The 15318-nt window shown below is 70.3% G+C and overlaps 3 protein-coding genes across 3 annotated transcripts in view; 1 reads left to right on the top strand and 2 right to left on the bottom strand.

Moving 5' to 3' along the window:
• EMIHUDRAFT_435194 (hypothetical protein) overlaps positions 1-711 on the bottom strand; it is a 2187-nt gene extending 1476 nt beyond the window's left edge. Inside the window, exon 1 of the mRNA XM_005778160.1 lies at positions 390-711. Coding sequence (XP_005778217.1) covers positions 390-693 — 304 coding nt within the window. The 5' untranslated portion in view covers positions 694-711. The remainder of the gene's footprint in view (positions 1-389) is intronic.
• A 220-nt stretch (positions 712-931) lies between these two features.
• On the bottom strand, positions 932-2123 carry EMIHUDRAFT_421393 (hypothetical protein). The gene has a single exon (XM_005778159.1). The coding sequence runs from the start codon at positions 1731-1733 to the stop codon at positions 1146-1148; it is 588 nt and encodes a 195-aa protein (XP_005778216.1). The 5' UTR covers positions 1734-2123; the 3' UTR covers positions 932-1145.
• Positions 2124-7218: 5095 nt separating this feature from the next.
• On the top strand, positions 7219-10930 carry EMIHUDRAFT_631942 (hypothetical protein). Its single transcript, XM_005778264.1, has 12 exons — positions 7219-7836; positions 7908-7990; positions 8057-8197; positions 8392-8588; positions 8796-8883; positions 8957-9038; positions 9112-9194; positions 9274-9302; positions 9520-9775; positions 9851-10117; positions 10360-10560; positions 10639-10930. Exons 1-12 carry the CDS (start codon positions 7593-7595, stop codon positions 10684-10686), a joined length of 1719 nt encoding a protein of 572 aa, XP_005778321.1. The 5' UTR covers positions 7219-7592; the 3' UTR covers positions 10687-10930.
• The last annotated feature ends 4388 nt before the right edge of the window (positions 10931-15318 follow it).

The following is a 15318-nucleotide window of genomic DNA, read 5'->3' as shown; positions in this document are numbered from 1 at the left end:
TCCAGACGCGGACGAGTGGAAGGCGCTGCCCCCATTCTCAGACGCTTAGCGATGGGCGCCCCCCTCGTTCGTGCTCAACGGTCACGTGTGATTTTACAACGGGCTGCACCGGCTGCCGGACCGGATGTCCTATTACCCAAGCGACTCCGTCCGGATCCTCCTCTCAGCGTGTGTTGGAGGAGGAGGAGGAGGAGGAGGAGGTGCAAGGAGCGTTCTCTGTGCTCTAGCGGTGCCGCTCTGTACTCGCGCTACCGCGGCGCGCTTCGCGGCACCGCGGCCGCGGCAGCACGGGCCAGTCGCCCACCCTCCGCCTCGCTGCGCCTCCTCTCCTCGCTGCGGCGGCCCTCCGACCCCATCTCCAGCTGTGTGAGAGGTGTGAGAGGGCGCTGTGGGGTGGGGCGGCGGCGGCGGTGCGGGCGCGCACTCGTCGTCAGCGAAGCAGACGGCGACGACGCCCATGGGCGAGTGGTACACGTGGCTCATGTACCCGTCCTTCCGGACGGACGAGCGCTGCCCTGGCTCCGTGGACGCCTTTGCAAACTGCCGCGAGAACATGACAAAGACTTCCTTCGCGGTACTGCGCTGGAAGAAGCCGAGGGAGGAGAGCTCGGCGGCCTGCGATAGCATGACAGGGCCGTCCTTGCCGGGCGCCTCGGTGCCAGGCTTGAACACTGCGGAGAATAGGATCTTCATGCCACAAGGTGGATCGGGCGCCGATCGAAGAGGCGTCCGAGAAAAAAAAGAATGGAATACCCGCTGCGAGTCTGTTGTCTCTATCCCCTGATTTCCTTCCAAAATCCTGCTCGTGCAGGTGTGGACCCTGTCCTCCTCCCCCTACCCCCAAGCCCCATCCCTCTTTCGTCTTTTGGGCAATACCAAACAACTCTAACACTCACACGTTGTCTGTTCAGTGTCGTGCAAAAAAGAATTTGATTAAGCCGCCTTCCTATCAATCAATCAAACGACACTGGGCACGGAATTTGCGCGCACTCGCACTAAACAGGTACGCCACGGGAAGCCGCCTAAGCCGTAGGGTAAGCGACTCCCGGCAAAAAAATAGAATTAAAACTCACCAATGTGCAAGAAGAGTCTCTCTCTCTCCAATGGTGCTCACCGGCCCTTGCAAGGCGCGATGCGCGCGCTGCTTAATCCTTCGCGACGCGGAGCGCGCGCATCGCGCCTTCCAGCTCCGCCACCTGGTCGAGCGCGTCGCCGAGCAGCCCCTTGGCCACGCCCAGGTCGCGCAGCTGCTCCACGCCGCCGCTTGCGCGCACCTCGGCGGCGTGGTCGGCCACAAAGCGGCGGCACTGCGCGAGGAGCCGCCCGTCGCCCGTCGTGTGCGCCGCCTCCAGCAGCGGCACGGCGCTCGCCGGTCCGACGCGCTCCTGCAGCGCCTGCGCGCAGAGCAGCTCGAGGCGCGGCACCTGGTACATCTGCGCCAGCTGCCGCAGCACGAGCGCGCGCCGCGCCTGCTCGCCCTCCCCCTCGCCGAGGTCGAGCTGGTCGGTGCAGAGGTAGCGGACGAGGGCGGTGAAGCTGGCGAGGTCGGCATTGGGCACCGTGACCTCGGCAGCGTCGCGCTCCTTCATGCCGATGCCAAACATTGTCCGAAAGAACACGGACCGCACGCAGAGGATGGCCTTTGTGACGTGCTCGTAGCGCTCCTCGTCGTCGCCGACCAGGAAAGTGACCATGCCCTGGGGCAGAGTAGCGTCGCCGCACATCTTCCCCATGTCGGCGAAGAAGGTGGAGGGCGGAACCACGAGCGGCGCGAAGGAGGGAGGAGGAGGTGCCGCCACGCAGACCTGGCGGAGGCCGCCGTTGTCGCAGATCGAGAGGGTGCTGCCGTCGGCGCTGACGGAAAGGATAATTGGGTTTTTGAATTGCGCCGCGTCGCCCACGCCATCAGCGCTGCCCCTGGCGCCGCTGCCCGCGAGCGTAGTCACCGCGCCCGTCGCCACCTCCACCCGCCGGATCTTGTGGTTGCCGATGTCCGACACAAACAGCGCGCTGACGTCCAGGCTGGTGGCGATGCCGAAGAAATGGCCGCCTTTGCAGGTTGCCACGGTGCGCACGCGCCTGGCCGCCGAGACGTGCAGCAACGAGTCCTTAGTCGCGACGAACCAGGCACCCGCGTGAACGCTTTTCACGCCGCGCAGATCGAGGGACGCCAGAAGTCCGTCCTCGCCCTCGAGCGCCAGCGTGGTGACCTGGCCGACGGTGCGCGCGCCAAAGATGGGCGCCTCGAAGCCGGCAGCGACTGCCGCGGGCTCGCCCTCCTCCTCGCCGGTGCCGTCGCTCTTTGTGCGGGAGCGCTTGCTGGAGTGCGACGCCATGTTTGTTTTTCTCCTTTTTGTTTTTTCTCAGTCCTCCGTTTCGTTCAATTGGGACCAATTGTTCGCTGCAGGACTCACTTGAAACTCTCCGGGTTTTTTCGTGCTTTGCGGTGGGGTAAATTCTTCTTCGATCGACTCTGGCTGCTTGCTAGCAGCTATCGGCCGGTTTGCCCATTCCGATGGCCGCCTCGGAGTCAAGCGCGGCTGGCGCGACGCTCCAGCAGCACGCGTACACCGTCCGGCTGACGATCTGCCCCGGCGCTCGCTTCGGCCTGCACCTCAACGACGCCAACCGGGTGGTGCGGCTGGACGCAGACGGCCTTGCCGCAGCGGACGGCAAGCTCCAGCCGGGAGACACGATCCTCTCGGTGAACGGCGTGAGCGTGGCACGCGGTGCAAAGGTGGTCGACGTGCTTAAGCGAGACGGCACGCTCCGCGCCGACGGCGGCCTGCAGGACGGGCGCACCGTCGTCTTTCAGGCGGCGCGGGCGGCCGAGCAGGCTCCGCCGCCCGCAGACGGCGCGCCGCCTCCGCTGCCTCCGCAGCTGCAGCAGACGCTCACGAGCGCGACGGGCTGGCTGCGCAGCCGGCTCGGCGGCGGTGGTGCGGGCGGCGCGGGAGAGGGCGCTGTCGCCGGAGGCAGCAGCCGCGCTGTCGGCGGGGACGATCCAGGGGGAGGAGGAGGAGGAGGGGGGGGAGGGGGAGGAGGAGAGGGGGAGGAAAGGCCGGCGGCGAGCCGCGAGGCGCGCACGAGCGGCGGCTTCGAGGTTGTGTCTGAGGAGCCGTGCGGCGACGACGAGCAGCGCAGGCGAACTGCGCACAGCAGCGCTCCCGGCCCGCAAGACGGGGGCGGCGCGGGCGGCACCGTGGGCGGCGAGGTGGCGGGCGGCGCGGGCGGCAGGGTGGCGGGGAGGGGAGGGTGCGAGGGGCGTGGCCGTGCGGCGGAGCGAGGCTGGTCCGCCGCAACCAGCCTCCTGGCGCAGCTCAAGAAGGCGGCAGGCACCACACCCGCCGCCTTTGGCACAGCCACTTCCGCCGCCAGCGCCGCCGCCGCCGCCTCCGCCTCGGCAGAGGCGCCGCAGCCGCTGCTGCAGGATGGGCCGCGGCCGGCGGCGCTCCAGGCGCCTATCTGGGGCGGCGGCGGCGGCGGCGGCGGCGGCGGCGGCGGCGGCGGTGCGCGTGTTGCCGCCCGTCACGCTCCCCCGCCGCAGAAGGCGTCGCAGCCACCCCTCGCGGCTCTGGCGGCGCTGGGGATGACGCCGCGCCCGGCGCCGCCCCCGATCTCGACGCCTCCCCGCGCGGCGACCCCCCTCTCCGCCCTCGCCGCCCTCGGCCTCCCTCCCCCGCCCTCCGGCCTCCCGGACGAGGCGCGGACTATCTCCCCTACCCCCACAGTACCCGAACCCTACCCCTTACCTGTCGGCCTCCCGGACGAGGCGCGGACTCCCCCCCGCCCGGACCGCACCGGCGGCGCACCGGCGGGCGGCGAGGCGGCGGGCGGCGAGGCGGCGGGCGGCGCAGCGGCGGGCGGCGAGGCGGCGGGCGGCGAGGCGGCGGGTGGCGAGGCGGCGGGCGGCGAGGCGGCGGGCGGACCCGCCGGGGAGGGGCGACCCTTCGACGCGCGGCGAGACGCGGAGGCGAGCGTGGCGGGGAGGGCAGGCGCGGCGCCGCAGCCTCGCGCGGAGACGGCTGGCGGCGGCGGCGGCGGAGAGGCGGCGGCATCGCCCGCGGCATCGCCCGCGTCATCGCCCGCGTTGTCCTCTGTCGCCGCCTCGAGCGGCGGCGCGGACGGCGGCGCGGACGGCGGCGCGGAGAGAGCGGAGGAGAGGGGAGGGGAGGGGGCGGACGAGGGGGCGGAGGCGGCGGCGGAGGAGAAGGAGGAGGAGAGGGAGGAGGCTGTGGCTGCAGCGCTCGCCGCAGCGGCGGAGGCGGAGGCGGAGGCGGACCCATGGCTGCAGCCAAGCCCGGCGGGGCCGCGAGCCCTTGCAGGCGAGTAGCTGCGCGAGGAGGATCCGCCCCCCTCCGAGACACGTCCGAGACACGTCCGTGACGCGTCCGAGACACGTCCGAGACACGTCCGTGACGCGTCCGGCGCAGGCGAGGAGCTGCGGGACGAGGAGTGGTGGGTGCTGGAGGAGCGGGTGGCCGAGGAGCGGGTGGCAGAGGAGCGGAGCAGGAGTCCGCACATCGTCCCGCTCTCGGAGAGGGGGTGCGGGGGCGGGGCGGAGGGAGGAGCCACACACCCTCCTCCCCTCGACTTCGCACCCACCGCGTCGCTTCCGCCGCCGCAGCCACCGCCCGCCCTGCCGCCGCACAGCGCGCTGCCCGCCTCCGCCTCCGCCGCCGCGGGGGCAGGCAGCCTGCTCCTCGCGTCGAGGCACGGCCAGGCGAGGCACGGCCAACCGAGGCACGGCGGCGCATTCGTCGCGGCGCCTCTGTCGCTGGCGCCTCTCGTGCCGCCAAAGGAGCGCAGCAGGACGGCGGGCGAGCAGCCGCCGCCCGGCCAAGAGCTCCGCACCGGCCGGCAGCACAGAAACGGAGACGTCTCCGCCGCTGGCGCAAGAGGAGGCGCCGCCGCTGGCGGTGCGGTGGGCGGCGGCAGGGGCGGCGGAGGTGGGGGCGGCGGCGGAGGCGGCGGAGGCGGAGGCGGCGGCGGCGGCGGCGGAGGCGGCGGCGGCGGAGGCGGCGGCGGCGGAGGCGGAGGCGGCGGCGGCGGCGGCGGAGGCGGAGGCGGCGGCGGCGGCGGCGGAGGCGCTGCCGGAGGAGGCGGGAGACGTGCTGTGGCTCAGCCGGGCGGGGCCCGCCCTTCCGGCATCGCCTCCTCGCTGCCGCCGCCCTGTGATCGCGCGCCCTCGCCACCCGTCTCGAGGTCTGCCTAGGCATCGCCTCCTTCCTGCGCCGCCTCCCCTCGCTCGCGGAGATGGTTGCGCAAGCGAGCGGCGGGCCGTTGCGCGAGCACAACAGCGCGTCAGTGCAGGCGCGGCCCCGCGGCTCACTTCTCTTCTCTTCTCTTCTCTTCTCTTGCCGCAGTGGTCGCGCCTCGCCGGCCACGGGCTCGCCGGCCACGCGGCGAGTCGACCTTCTGCCGCCGCCCTAGGCGCTGCACGAGATGGCGGCCGTCTCGCCCGCTGCTCTGCTACATCTAGAGCTCCTGCCGACGTCGATCGCGCCGCTGCTGAGTACTGCGCCGAGGGGCGACGGCTCCTCCGTGCTGGCCGCTCTCGCCGCGGCGCCGTCCAAGCCTTCGACAGCGACACTCTTTCGGGACCCTTCCATGGACCTGCTCGGAGCGGGCCTCCCCCTTAGGCTGCTTCGGCACTCGAGGCGCCTCGCACGCCGGGCGCGCTCGCGGCGGGCGCCACGAGGCTCGACGCCGCCGCATCAGCTAACTGCTGGCGCTGGATAGCACGCTAGGGGGCCGCACTTCCAAGCTCCCCTCTCGCCACGCCTCCAGCCGCGAACAGGTGCTGGTGGCACGTGCGGCTGCTTTGCGGCGACGGGCGCGCGTGCGACGCCGAGGCGGCCACACCGCGTTGGTGGCACGAGGGCGGAGGAGAGGGCGGCGGAGGAGAGGGCGGCGAGGGCGGAGGAGAGGGCGGCGGGTCGATGCCGAGCTGCCGGCACCGCTCTTGGTGGAGAGTGCCCAGTGGCGGCGAACCGCCCTCCGAGCCGTGATGCGGTGATGCGGAAGGGGTGGCGTCAGCTCACACCTCGTTCGGCGCGCTCCGATTAGGCGAGCCCACCCTCGAGCTGATGCTGATGCGCACGGCACCGCCGCCCGCGTGCGGCAGCTACAGCAGCCCCGGCTCCCCCTCCTCCCCCTCCCCGGCGGCGCTCTCCCCGCCCCCTGCCGCCGGCGGCGGCGTCTCCGTCCCCGAGGCGGAGGGCGTGGGCATCGGCCGTGTCTGAGCAACTCGTGGATGACTCCTCAGCTCACTGAATAGGCGGAGTGCGTGGGCATCGGCCGTGTCTCGCTCGAGTCACTCCTCCGCCGGCAGCGCCAACTCGGCGGTTGTCTTCCCCCTTGATTCACAGCGCTCCTTCTTAGGCACCTCTCGGCCAGCAGCGGCGCGGCCGTCTCCGTGCGGCTGCCGCTCCGCCCGCCCGCCGCGTCGTGCGTTCACGAGTGGGAGGTTCGTCCTCTTCCGACTCCCGCCCGCCTCCTCACCCCCCCTTCCCTCCGCCCGCCCGCCCCGTCGGCACCGCCTCACCCCTCCTCTCTCCACCCCCCCGCCCCTCCACACGCTGCAGGTGCCTGACGCCCGCCCGCCCACCCCGTCGGCACCACGCGCCCGCCCCTCCTCCGCCCCTCGCTCCCTCCCGCTGCTGCCGCCCTCCGCGCTGGCCGGGGCCGGGGCGGAGGCGGCGGAGGCGGCGCAGGCGGCGCAGGCGGCGCAGGCGGCGCAGGAGGGGCGGGAGGCGCAGGAGGGGCGGGAGGCGGGCAGAGGGGCGGGCAGAGGGGCGGGCGGAGCTGTCGGAGGGGCTCGAATCGCCGTCGAGCTCCGCCCCGCGACGGACCGCACAGTCGTCCTGGTCCTCGGCGGCGGCGGGGCGTGGCAGGGGGCGGGGTCGGCCGACGAGGAGGCCGGGAGGGGTGGCCGCTGCGCCGCTGCGGCCGTCCCTCGCCCGGGGCAGCACCACTCGCAGGCTCTCGTCCCCAATGAGCAGACGCGTCCGACCCTCGCTCCCTCATGGATGAAGTGCTGCCCCCCGAGGCAGGCGACGCCTCGCCGCGCCGCGAAGAGCGGCGCCACCGCCGCGCTGCGGGCGCGGGCGGCGGAGGCGAACGGAGGCGGAGCGGCAGCCGAGCGGGCGGCGGGCGGTTGTGGCGGCGGTTGCGGCGGCGGCGGCGGCGGCGTTGACGGCGCGGGCGGGACGGGGGCCGCGTCGGTGGGCGAGGGCGCCTTTGCCGTCGTGACGATGACGTTGTGGGCGCTGAGCGACGCGTCGCACGGCGGCGCCGCGTGCGGGGGAGGGAACGGTGCCGCTGCCGGCGCTGGAGGCGGCGGAGGCGGCGGAGGCGGAGGCAGCGGAGGCGGCGGAGGCGGCGGAGGCGGCGGAGGCGGTGGCAGCGGAGGCAGCGGAGGCGGCGGAGGCGGCGGAGGCGGAGGCAGCGGAGGCGGAGGCAGCGACGGAGGAGGGAGTGGAGGTGAGCTGTCGGCGATCGACGAGGCGGGCGGCGAGTGTAGCGGCGCACCTTCCGCGGTCGAGTATGCGGCGGAGGGTGCGGACAGCACGCGCCAGGTGCAGGAGGCGATGAGGAGAGTACGGGACGAGCGGCGGGCGACGGCGGGCGAGGTGGCGGAGGAGGAGGAGGGCGGTGGGGCGGCGGGGGCGGCGCTGCCTTCCTCGCCCCTCCTCGTCTCGACCGCTTCTTGGGAGGGCGGCGAGGAGGGAGGAGGAGGGGAGGGGGGCGGGCCGGCAGCGGCCGTGGTGGCTCGCGCTTCAGCCTCTGGAGGCGGCGCCGACGGCGGTGCCGCAGGTAGCGGCGGCGGCGCGGGCGCGGGCGAGGGCGAGGAGACGGTCTAGGAGGAGGAACCTCCCCTGAGCCTTGTCGGAGCCGCCCCTTAGGCGGGGGGGTGGAGACGGTGGAGGAGACGTTTGACGAGACGCTCGACGAGTACGGCTTCTGCGTGCGGGAGGCTCACGCCGAGGCGCCGCGCGAGCCACCGTCCCTCAAGCAGCAGGCGGCGCTTTCACAGGTCTCGGGCCGTGAACAGGCGTACCGCGCGAGCCACCGCCTCAGCCAGGCCGACCTCAAGCTGTGGAGGGAGAGGTGGGCGGCGGCGGTGCGCGGCAGCGCGTGGGGCGGCAGGCTGCCTCCGTGGGTCGTGGCGCTCGGCCGGTCGCGGATGTCTCGAGTCCCTCCCGAGGCGTCACCGCCACTCGTAGCTACCCCGAGCTCTGGCCCCTGACCCCCCCCCACCCCCCCCCGACCCTAAACCCTGACCCCGACCCTGACCCCGGCACCCCGACCCCAACCCCAGGCGCGCGGCCTCACGTGTGGCGGAGCGCCCATTCACAGCTGCACTACTCACAGCCGCACTATTCTCAGGCGCGGCCTCACTTGTGGCTGAGCGCGACCGGCGCCGCCCGCCGCATGCACACCGCGCAGCGCAGCTACGCCACGCTCGTCGAGATGACCTCCGCCGCGGCGCTGCCCGACGCAAAGCAAGTGGAGTCGGACTTGCCGCGCACTTTCCCCACCCACCCGCTCTTCCGGCGCAGCGGGCCTGCGCGCGCGGCGCTGAGGCGTGCGCCCCGCGCCTTGCCGCCACTCGAGACACTTCCATGACACGCCACGACCTTCCCACGGCCTTCCCACGGCCTTCCATTTCCACGACCTTTCCATGACCTTTCCTTTCCACAACCTTTCCATGACCTTTCCATGACCTTTCCATGACCTCTCCACCTTTCCACAACCTTTCCATGACCTTTCCATGACCTTTCCGTGACCAGGCGCGTGCTCCTCGCGTACGCCGTCCACGACCCCGCCGTCGGCTACTGCCAGTCGCTCAACTTCGTGGCCGCGATGCTGCTGCTTGTGGCGCGGGGCGAGGCGGGCGCATTCGGACAGCCAAGGAGCAGCCTCTCTGACGGATGGACTGGTGGAGCGATAGGCGGGGGAGGAGGGAGCCTTCTGGCTGCTCGACGCAATCTGCCGCAGCGTGCTGCCCGACTGCTACACCCTGCAGATGACGGGCCGCCCGACAGACTCGCCGGTGAGCCCGAGAGCCGTGGGCGGGAGAGCTGTGACGCGGCAGTCTGCGAGCAGGTCTCTCGATCGACACGCGCGCCTTCGCGACGCTGTTCAAGGCGGCGCTGCCCGAGCTGCACGCCCACTTCCAGCGGATCGAGGCCCCGCCCGACCGCCGCGCGCGAAGTCCGGACGAGTGACGCGGCATGTTCTGACGTGCGGACGACTGACCCCTCTCAGGTCCCGCTCGAGATCTTGGCGTCGCAGTGGTCCCTCCGCTAGCCGAGATGTAGCCGAGATATAGTCGAGATATAGTCGAGATCTTGGCGTCGCAGTGGTCCCTCCGCTAGCCGAGATGTAGCCGAGATATAGTCGAGATATAGTCGAGATATAGTCGAGATCTTGGCGTCGCAGTGGTCCCTCCGCTTCTCGGCCAGCCGCTGCGTCCTCCTCGCGTGGTGATTGCGTCCTCATTTCTACCACCAGGTTCCTCTGCCTCTTCACCAACGTGCTGCCCACACCCACGCTGTTGCGGCTGTGGGACCACACTCTCTGCGGCGGCGGCGTCAGCACGCTTGACGCTGCGGCGCTCACGCTGCTCGCGCGGCTCGAGAAGCGGCTGAGGCGCGCCGAGGACGTCGGTGCCGTGTATGAGATCATCGGCACGTGCGGGCCCGCTCTCTGGCAGTCGAACGACTTCATGAACCAGCTAGACGAGACGCTCCTCTCGGCGGACCCGCAGGCGTGAGCCACAAGCCAGTCAGCTCGCAAACCTCTCATGTCGTTACTCCCACGCGCCTCCCGGCGGGCCCTGCAGGGGTCGCTCCGAGCCGCCGTCAGGGAGGAGCGCGAGGCGGAGCGGGCGGCGTGGCTCGGACGGGCGCTCGAAGGGACGCGGCTCACTCACAGCCACCTCGCAGTCCTCGGTGTGCTCTCGCCGCGCGCCGCCGCCGCCGCCGCCGCAACGGCCGCCGCCGCCGCGGGCGGCGACCTGCAGCTGCGAGTCGAGGCGGCGGCGGCGGCCGCCGCCGCCGCCGCCGCGCCGACGTCGACCGCGAGGGGGGGCGGCGCATTGCTTCGGGAGGCACACGCTCTCTAGATGTGGAGGGCACGTCAGACAGTAACGCATCCTTGTGCTCCAAGCAGCACCCGAGAACGTGCGTTCGCGCGGCGCCTCGGAACATAATGCGCGAGACCAATTCCCGCCCCCCCCCCGCCCCCCCCGACCCCCGTGTTAATGCTCCGGGCGCATCCTGTCCGGCGCTACTTCGCGCTGACATTACCCGAGATTACCCCGAGAGACTATCCGAGACTGCCCGAGAGTAGGCGCACCTGGATCGGCACTACGACGCGCGCGCGCTGCGGCTCGCCCTCTGCCGCGTGTGCGATCCGCCTCCGGACGAGGAGCAGGCGGCGAAGCTGCTCGTTGCGGTCAATGGAGCGGCGGGCGGCGGCGCGGTGCCCCTGCGGCGCCTCCTGCTCGCGTTGCGGCCGACAGAGCCAAACGATTCGTCGCAGAGGCTCGAGGTGGGCGGGGGGGAGGGGGGGAGGGGGGAGGGTTCTGTGCGTGGCATGCTCTCAGCCCGCTGGCTGTCACACCTATAGGCGGCGCTGGCACGGCTGGGGCTGCAGCTGCGCTGGGACGGTGGCTGAACTCGACGCGCTCAACACAGTCGACCCATTGCAAATTTTGTGTCATCTGTCAAACGAACTCGAAACACAGGCCGCTCACAGGCGCTAACACTCACAGCACGCACAGGACACAAGCGCCCGTGGCGCTGTGGGCGCGCACCATCCAGTACAAAAGAGACACGAGCGAGTCGCGCGCGGGGCGTGGTCCGTTGCGCGCGTTGGAGTCCCAGTCCGGAGAGCTCTCAAAGTACAAAGACAAAGTCCTCAGAGGGCGGGGGGGCAGATGGCGCGGATGCATGATAGCAGATAGGATGTCAGCGCTGTCACGTCAGTGTCTGCACAACTCAGCACTCGCTCGCGCTTGCCGCTGGCGCACTGCGGGCCGCGGCCACAGCAGGCCAGGGGCGTGGCGTGCGTGCGACGTGTTCGTGAGTGTACGCTCCGCAGCCCCGCTGCCGCTCCACACGCATGTTCGCTCCCCAACGCAACGTCCCAACGAGCAGCTCGGAGAATGACTCGAGATGCGCAAGCCCCGTCAGGCAGCACGAGCCGAGGCTCTCACGTCGAGATGACGGGGCCCGCCGGCTTGAGCGCCTCGGTTGGCTTGTTCGCCGAGAGCCACTCTCCGTACGTCTTGTGGCGTCGAGCCTCGCCCTCCTCCAGCGGGCCGCACTGCAGGTAGCTGGTGCCGCGCTTCGCGCCCGGCTCGGTCATGCGCTTGTACAATTCCGAGTACCACACGTGCCACACCGGCTCGTCGGTTGGCGGCTCGCCCCACCGGTATGTGAGGAAGTAGCCCGACAGGTAGCCCGAGTTGGTCAGCCGGCAGCAGCGAGGAAGCGCTTCCTGCAGCCGCTTGAGGCGAGCCTGGCCGGCGAGCACTTCGTTGGAGACGTACTCGTCCTCGTCCTCGTCCTCGAAGCCCGAGCCGCTCGGTTCCCGGTAAGGGTTTACGCCGAACTGCGCACAGCGCGCCAGGTGCTCGTCGCGAAACTCTTTGATTCCAGCGACAAAGTCCCAATCGCCGAGGAAGGAGCCAAAAGCCGTGAAGGGCTGCACGCGAAGCAGCTGCAGCCGCGGGAGACCCTTGACGAGCCGTATGACGCTCTCGCCCTCGTCGCCGAAGCCGTCCTTCGGGTGAGAACAGTTGAGACAGAGCGTCTCGAGCTCGGTGAAGCGCTCGATCTCTGCGAGCGTCTTGATGTTGGCCGAGGCGACGCCGTCGAGATCGAGCGAGCGGAGGTTCTGCGGCGCAGCGCGCAGGCATGCCTTGAGCGCGGTGAGCGGCGCCTTGTCGTTGCCGCTCAGGTCGAGCGCAGTGAGGCACGACGCCTTCGAGGCGACGATGTTGGCCCAGTGCTCCGCCTTGCACTTCCACGGGCCAAGCTTGCGCTTGTCTTCTGAGACGTACCTGCGGCGCGTCGAGTCGGAGAGGCGCAGCGAGGCCCAGAGCGTGGGCTCGCCGCGCAAGGCACGGAAAGACTTGCAGACGAGCTCCGTCCAGACGGCGCGCGTGTGGTGGTCGGTGAACGACAGCACGTGCACGAACGAGTCCGGCGAGATGATGTCGACCAGGCCGCAGTCGCCGGACCAGCCGGCCGTCGGGTCAAACTCGATCGGTGTCTCAAGCGCGGCCGCCATTTTGAAGCCCTCCTTGCGCGGCGTCGCCTTGCTCTTGGGTGCCAGCTCCTCGATGGCCCTGATGACCAGCTTCGTCGCCTAAGGGTTAGATTCGCGGTGTGTGGCGATCCTCACTGGTCATGGCGCCCGAGGATACGCGAGCGCCTCGGTGGTCCGGACGCCGGCGGTTTGCTTCGATGCCGAGGCTGTCTTGGGGGTCCAGAGGAGCAGGCCGACGTTTGAGGCAATGCCGATCGGCTTCGTCCTTGCAGCCTCAGCTGGTCGCGTCTCGAAGACGGAGGGCGCAGGTCGGGCGGTCTGCAACACGGTCGCGAGCTGCTTTGCAAACGCCGTGAGGTTCTCGCGTGCGCCGGCAGCGACGGCGCCCGTGGCAGCGACCGCGACGGAGGTGGAGGCGGAGGAGGAGGGTCCGGCGACAGCCTCGACGGCCATCGGGACGGGCGCATCCTCGTCAGCTCGCGCCTTGGCACCCACGACGAGCAGCTTGAGCATGTCAGAGCGCACCGACCCGACCTTCAGGCCGCTGCGAGTGATCATCTTGTGCAGAGCCGCCGTTCCGGCATACGTCAGCCGGCTGAGAAGCGTGTACTGGCCACGGAAAAGTCCGGTCGAGAGCACGGGCTGGTAGCGCCCCTGGTCGGTGATGTTGAGCAGATGAACCGCGGTCGTGGCCAGAGGCGAGGTGACCGCTCGCCGCGAGGTGAAGGCGAGAAGCACGCGTTGCTGCGAGTCGCCGGCGCCGAGCGTCGCAGATACGAGTTCGGCCGTCTCGATCGAGTCTCGCGGCTCGACGAAGGGATGCGGACGGACAGACACCTGCTGCTGCTGCGCCGTCAGCAGCTTGAACGTGATTTCGCCGAGCAGTGCAGCCGCGTCAGTGCGCCGTTGCGCCTGAGCGGCAGCCTCGGCGGCCTCGACTTCCTCGCCGTCACCCTCTGCTGCTGGCGGCGGGTAGAGCGCGTCCACGATCCTCGAGGCGTGCGTCATGGGACAACAGCGGTGGTGCTCCTGAGCAGGTGTGCGTTCCGTGACGGCGCCCGCGGAGGCTCGAGGCAGTCAACGAGCGGGCGTGTTGCAGAAGAAATCGAGATCGAGAATTTTTCTTCTTGTTCGCTCCTGCCGAGCCTAGGGCGCGGGCGTGGCGCCCGCAGTCCTCCTTCTCTTTGTGTTGTTCGGCTCTTCTCTCCATGATGTGCTCCCTTCCACTCGCTGACCTTCCCGATGGACCGCTCGCGCTCGTGCTTGCGCCGCTGGCGGCCGCCGAGATCGCGGCGCTCGCTGCGGTGTGCAAGCACTGGCGACTTGACGGCTCTCGCGCAGAGCTCTGGCACACACTCGGCTTGGCCCGCGGCGTCCAGATGCCGCGGTCCTCCCGCGCCCTCCGCTCCAAGGCGGATCTGCGTCAGACCTTTATCAGCGCGTGCCGGGCCCAGCGCGTCGCTCGTCTCGCCCAGTGGGACGCGCGCGCCATGACGGTGATAGAGCTCATGCGGCAGCGCGACTGTGCCGCCAAGCTGCGCCGCGAGATCGACAAGGAGCCCGCCATCCCGGCGGGTCACATCTTGGACCCAGCCGCGCGCCGCGGGCACGCCACGCTGCTGCACGCCGCGTGCAGGTTTGGCAGGCTAGCGTGCGCAAAGTTGCTGCTCGACCGAGCTCCAAAGGTCGTGACGAGGCTGCACAACTCAAGAGGCGCCTGCGGCGATCCCGGCGCCGTCCTGCAGGGCACCCTCTCGCTCGGCTCGTGTCCGATGGCGGAGATCAAGGACGCGGGCGGCTTCACGCCCCTGCTGATGGCGGCGTGGTGCGGCCACCTCGAGCTCGTCGAGCTGCTCCTCTCCCTCGGCGCCGACGCGACCCCGGCAGGCGTGCCACCGATGACCTCCTCCTGCGGCGGGCAGGGGCCGTTCGACGCCGCAACTTGGGCGGCTCGGAAGAGGTACGACGAGGTTGCGGTTGCGATCCGGTCCGCGCATCGCATGCGGGCGCTGTTCCTGGCAATTGAGGCCGGCAATACCGCGCTGCATCACATGACAAGGCGGCAGCACATGCGGCAGCATGCGGCGGATAGCGACGACGACGAGTGAGCCGCAGTCGTACAGCGTTTGAATGTTGTGTCCAATGTAGATAAGAGCCGTTTCGATCTCCGACAGGCTAGTTCCAATTCACTCTGACACGCTAATCTTGAAAACGCGTCCAACGGAGCTCCGTGTTGCTCCCAGCGCCCTCCCCCGAGCTTCCTGCGGCCATGGCCGGTGCTACTAGTATGGGGGGCTACCTGGCTACCGCGAGAGCGACCCAACTCGTCGACATCGTCCGATGATGGTGCCTCAAAGTCAGCATTCGGAGGCTATCGTGGGGTCGAGCCGGCAGTAGCCGTGACATGTGGTTCCACCACCCCTCGTATGCTTTGCCTCTGACCGCCACCGTTCCCAGGCTGCCAAATGGGATGGAAAGGAAGGCTCGGCGAGCGTATAGAAGCGTGCTCGACCTCGTCGTGGCAACCTGCACGGCAGCGCTGGCGGGCGATATGAGCGTCATGCCACCTGACCCGAGACGGGTCGCAGGCGTCGTACCGAGCGCGTCGAGACCGTGTCCTGATGTGATCTGCACGGGTGAGTCACGTCGGCGTCAAAGGAGCGACGTGCGACCTGTCAGAGCTTGATCTCCGATCTCAGCGGCGTCGAGTCGTCTCCGGCGCGCGACAAAGGTACATCCCCAGGACGCGCAGAGGCAGCTGCGATCGGAGATAGAGCACTGACAGGTCGCACGTCGCTCCTTTGACGCCGACGTGACTCACGCGTGCAGATCACATCAGGACACGGTCTCGACGCGCTCGGTATGACGCCCGCGGCCCGTCTCGGGTCAGGTGGTATGACGCCTGTATCGCCCTGCAGTGCTGCTGTGCAGGTTGACACGGAGATCCTAATTCGTGTGTGAATCGGTGGGTGAAAAACGTAATATATCTTTACTTCCAACATCCGGTCGTTCGCAGGGATGTTTGAAGGTTCT

The sequence above is a fragment of the Emiliania huxleyi genome, assembly GCF_000372725.1.
Source record: "Emiliania huxleyi CCMP1516 unplaced genomic scaffold EMIHUscaffold_25, whole genome shotgun sequence".
Lineage (NCBI taxonomy): Eukaryota > Haptophyta > Isochrysidales > Noelaerhabdaceae > Emiliania > Emiliania huxleyi.
The sequence above is the reverse complement of the archived record's forward strand: the minus strand, read 5'-3'. Positions and strand labels throughout refer to the sequence as shown.

Excerpts from the sequence above, each read along its gene's own strand:
- EMIHUDRAFT_421393 (XM_005778159.1), bottom strand. The coding sequence starts at position 1,733 with ATGGGGAAGATGTGCGGCGACGCTACTCTGCCCCAGGGCATGGTCACT.
- EMIHUDRAFT_631942 (XM_005778264.1), top strand. The coding sequence starts at position 7,593 with ATGAGGAGAGTACGGGACGAGCGGCGGGCGACGGCGGGCGAGGTGGCG. Across the intron at positions 7,991-8,056 it reads TGCGGGAGGCTCACGCCGAG|GCGTACCGCGCGAGCCACCG; the intron begins GCGCCGCGCGAG and ends GGCCGTGAACAG. Across the intron at positions 9,303-9,519 it reads GAGATCTTGGCGTCGCAGTG|GTTCCTCTGCCTCTTCACCA; the intron begins GTCCCTCCGCTA and ends TTCTACCACCAG.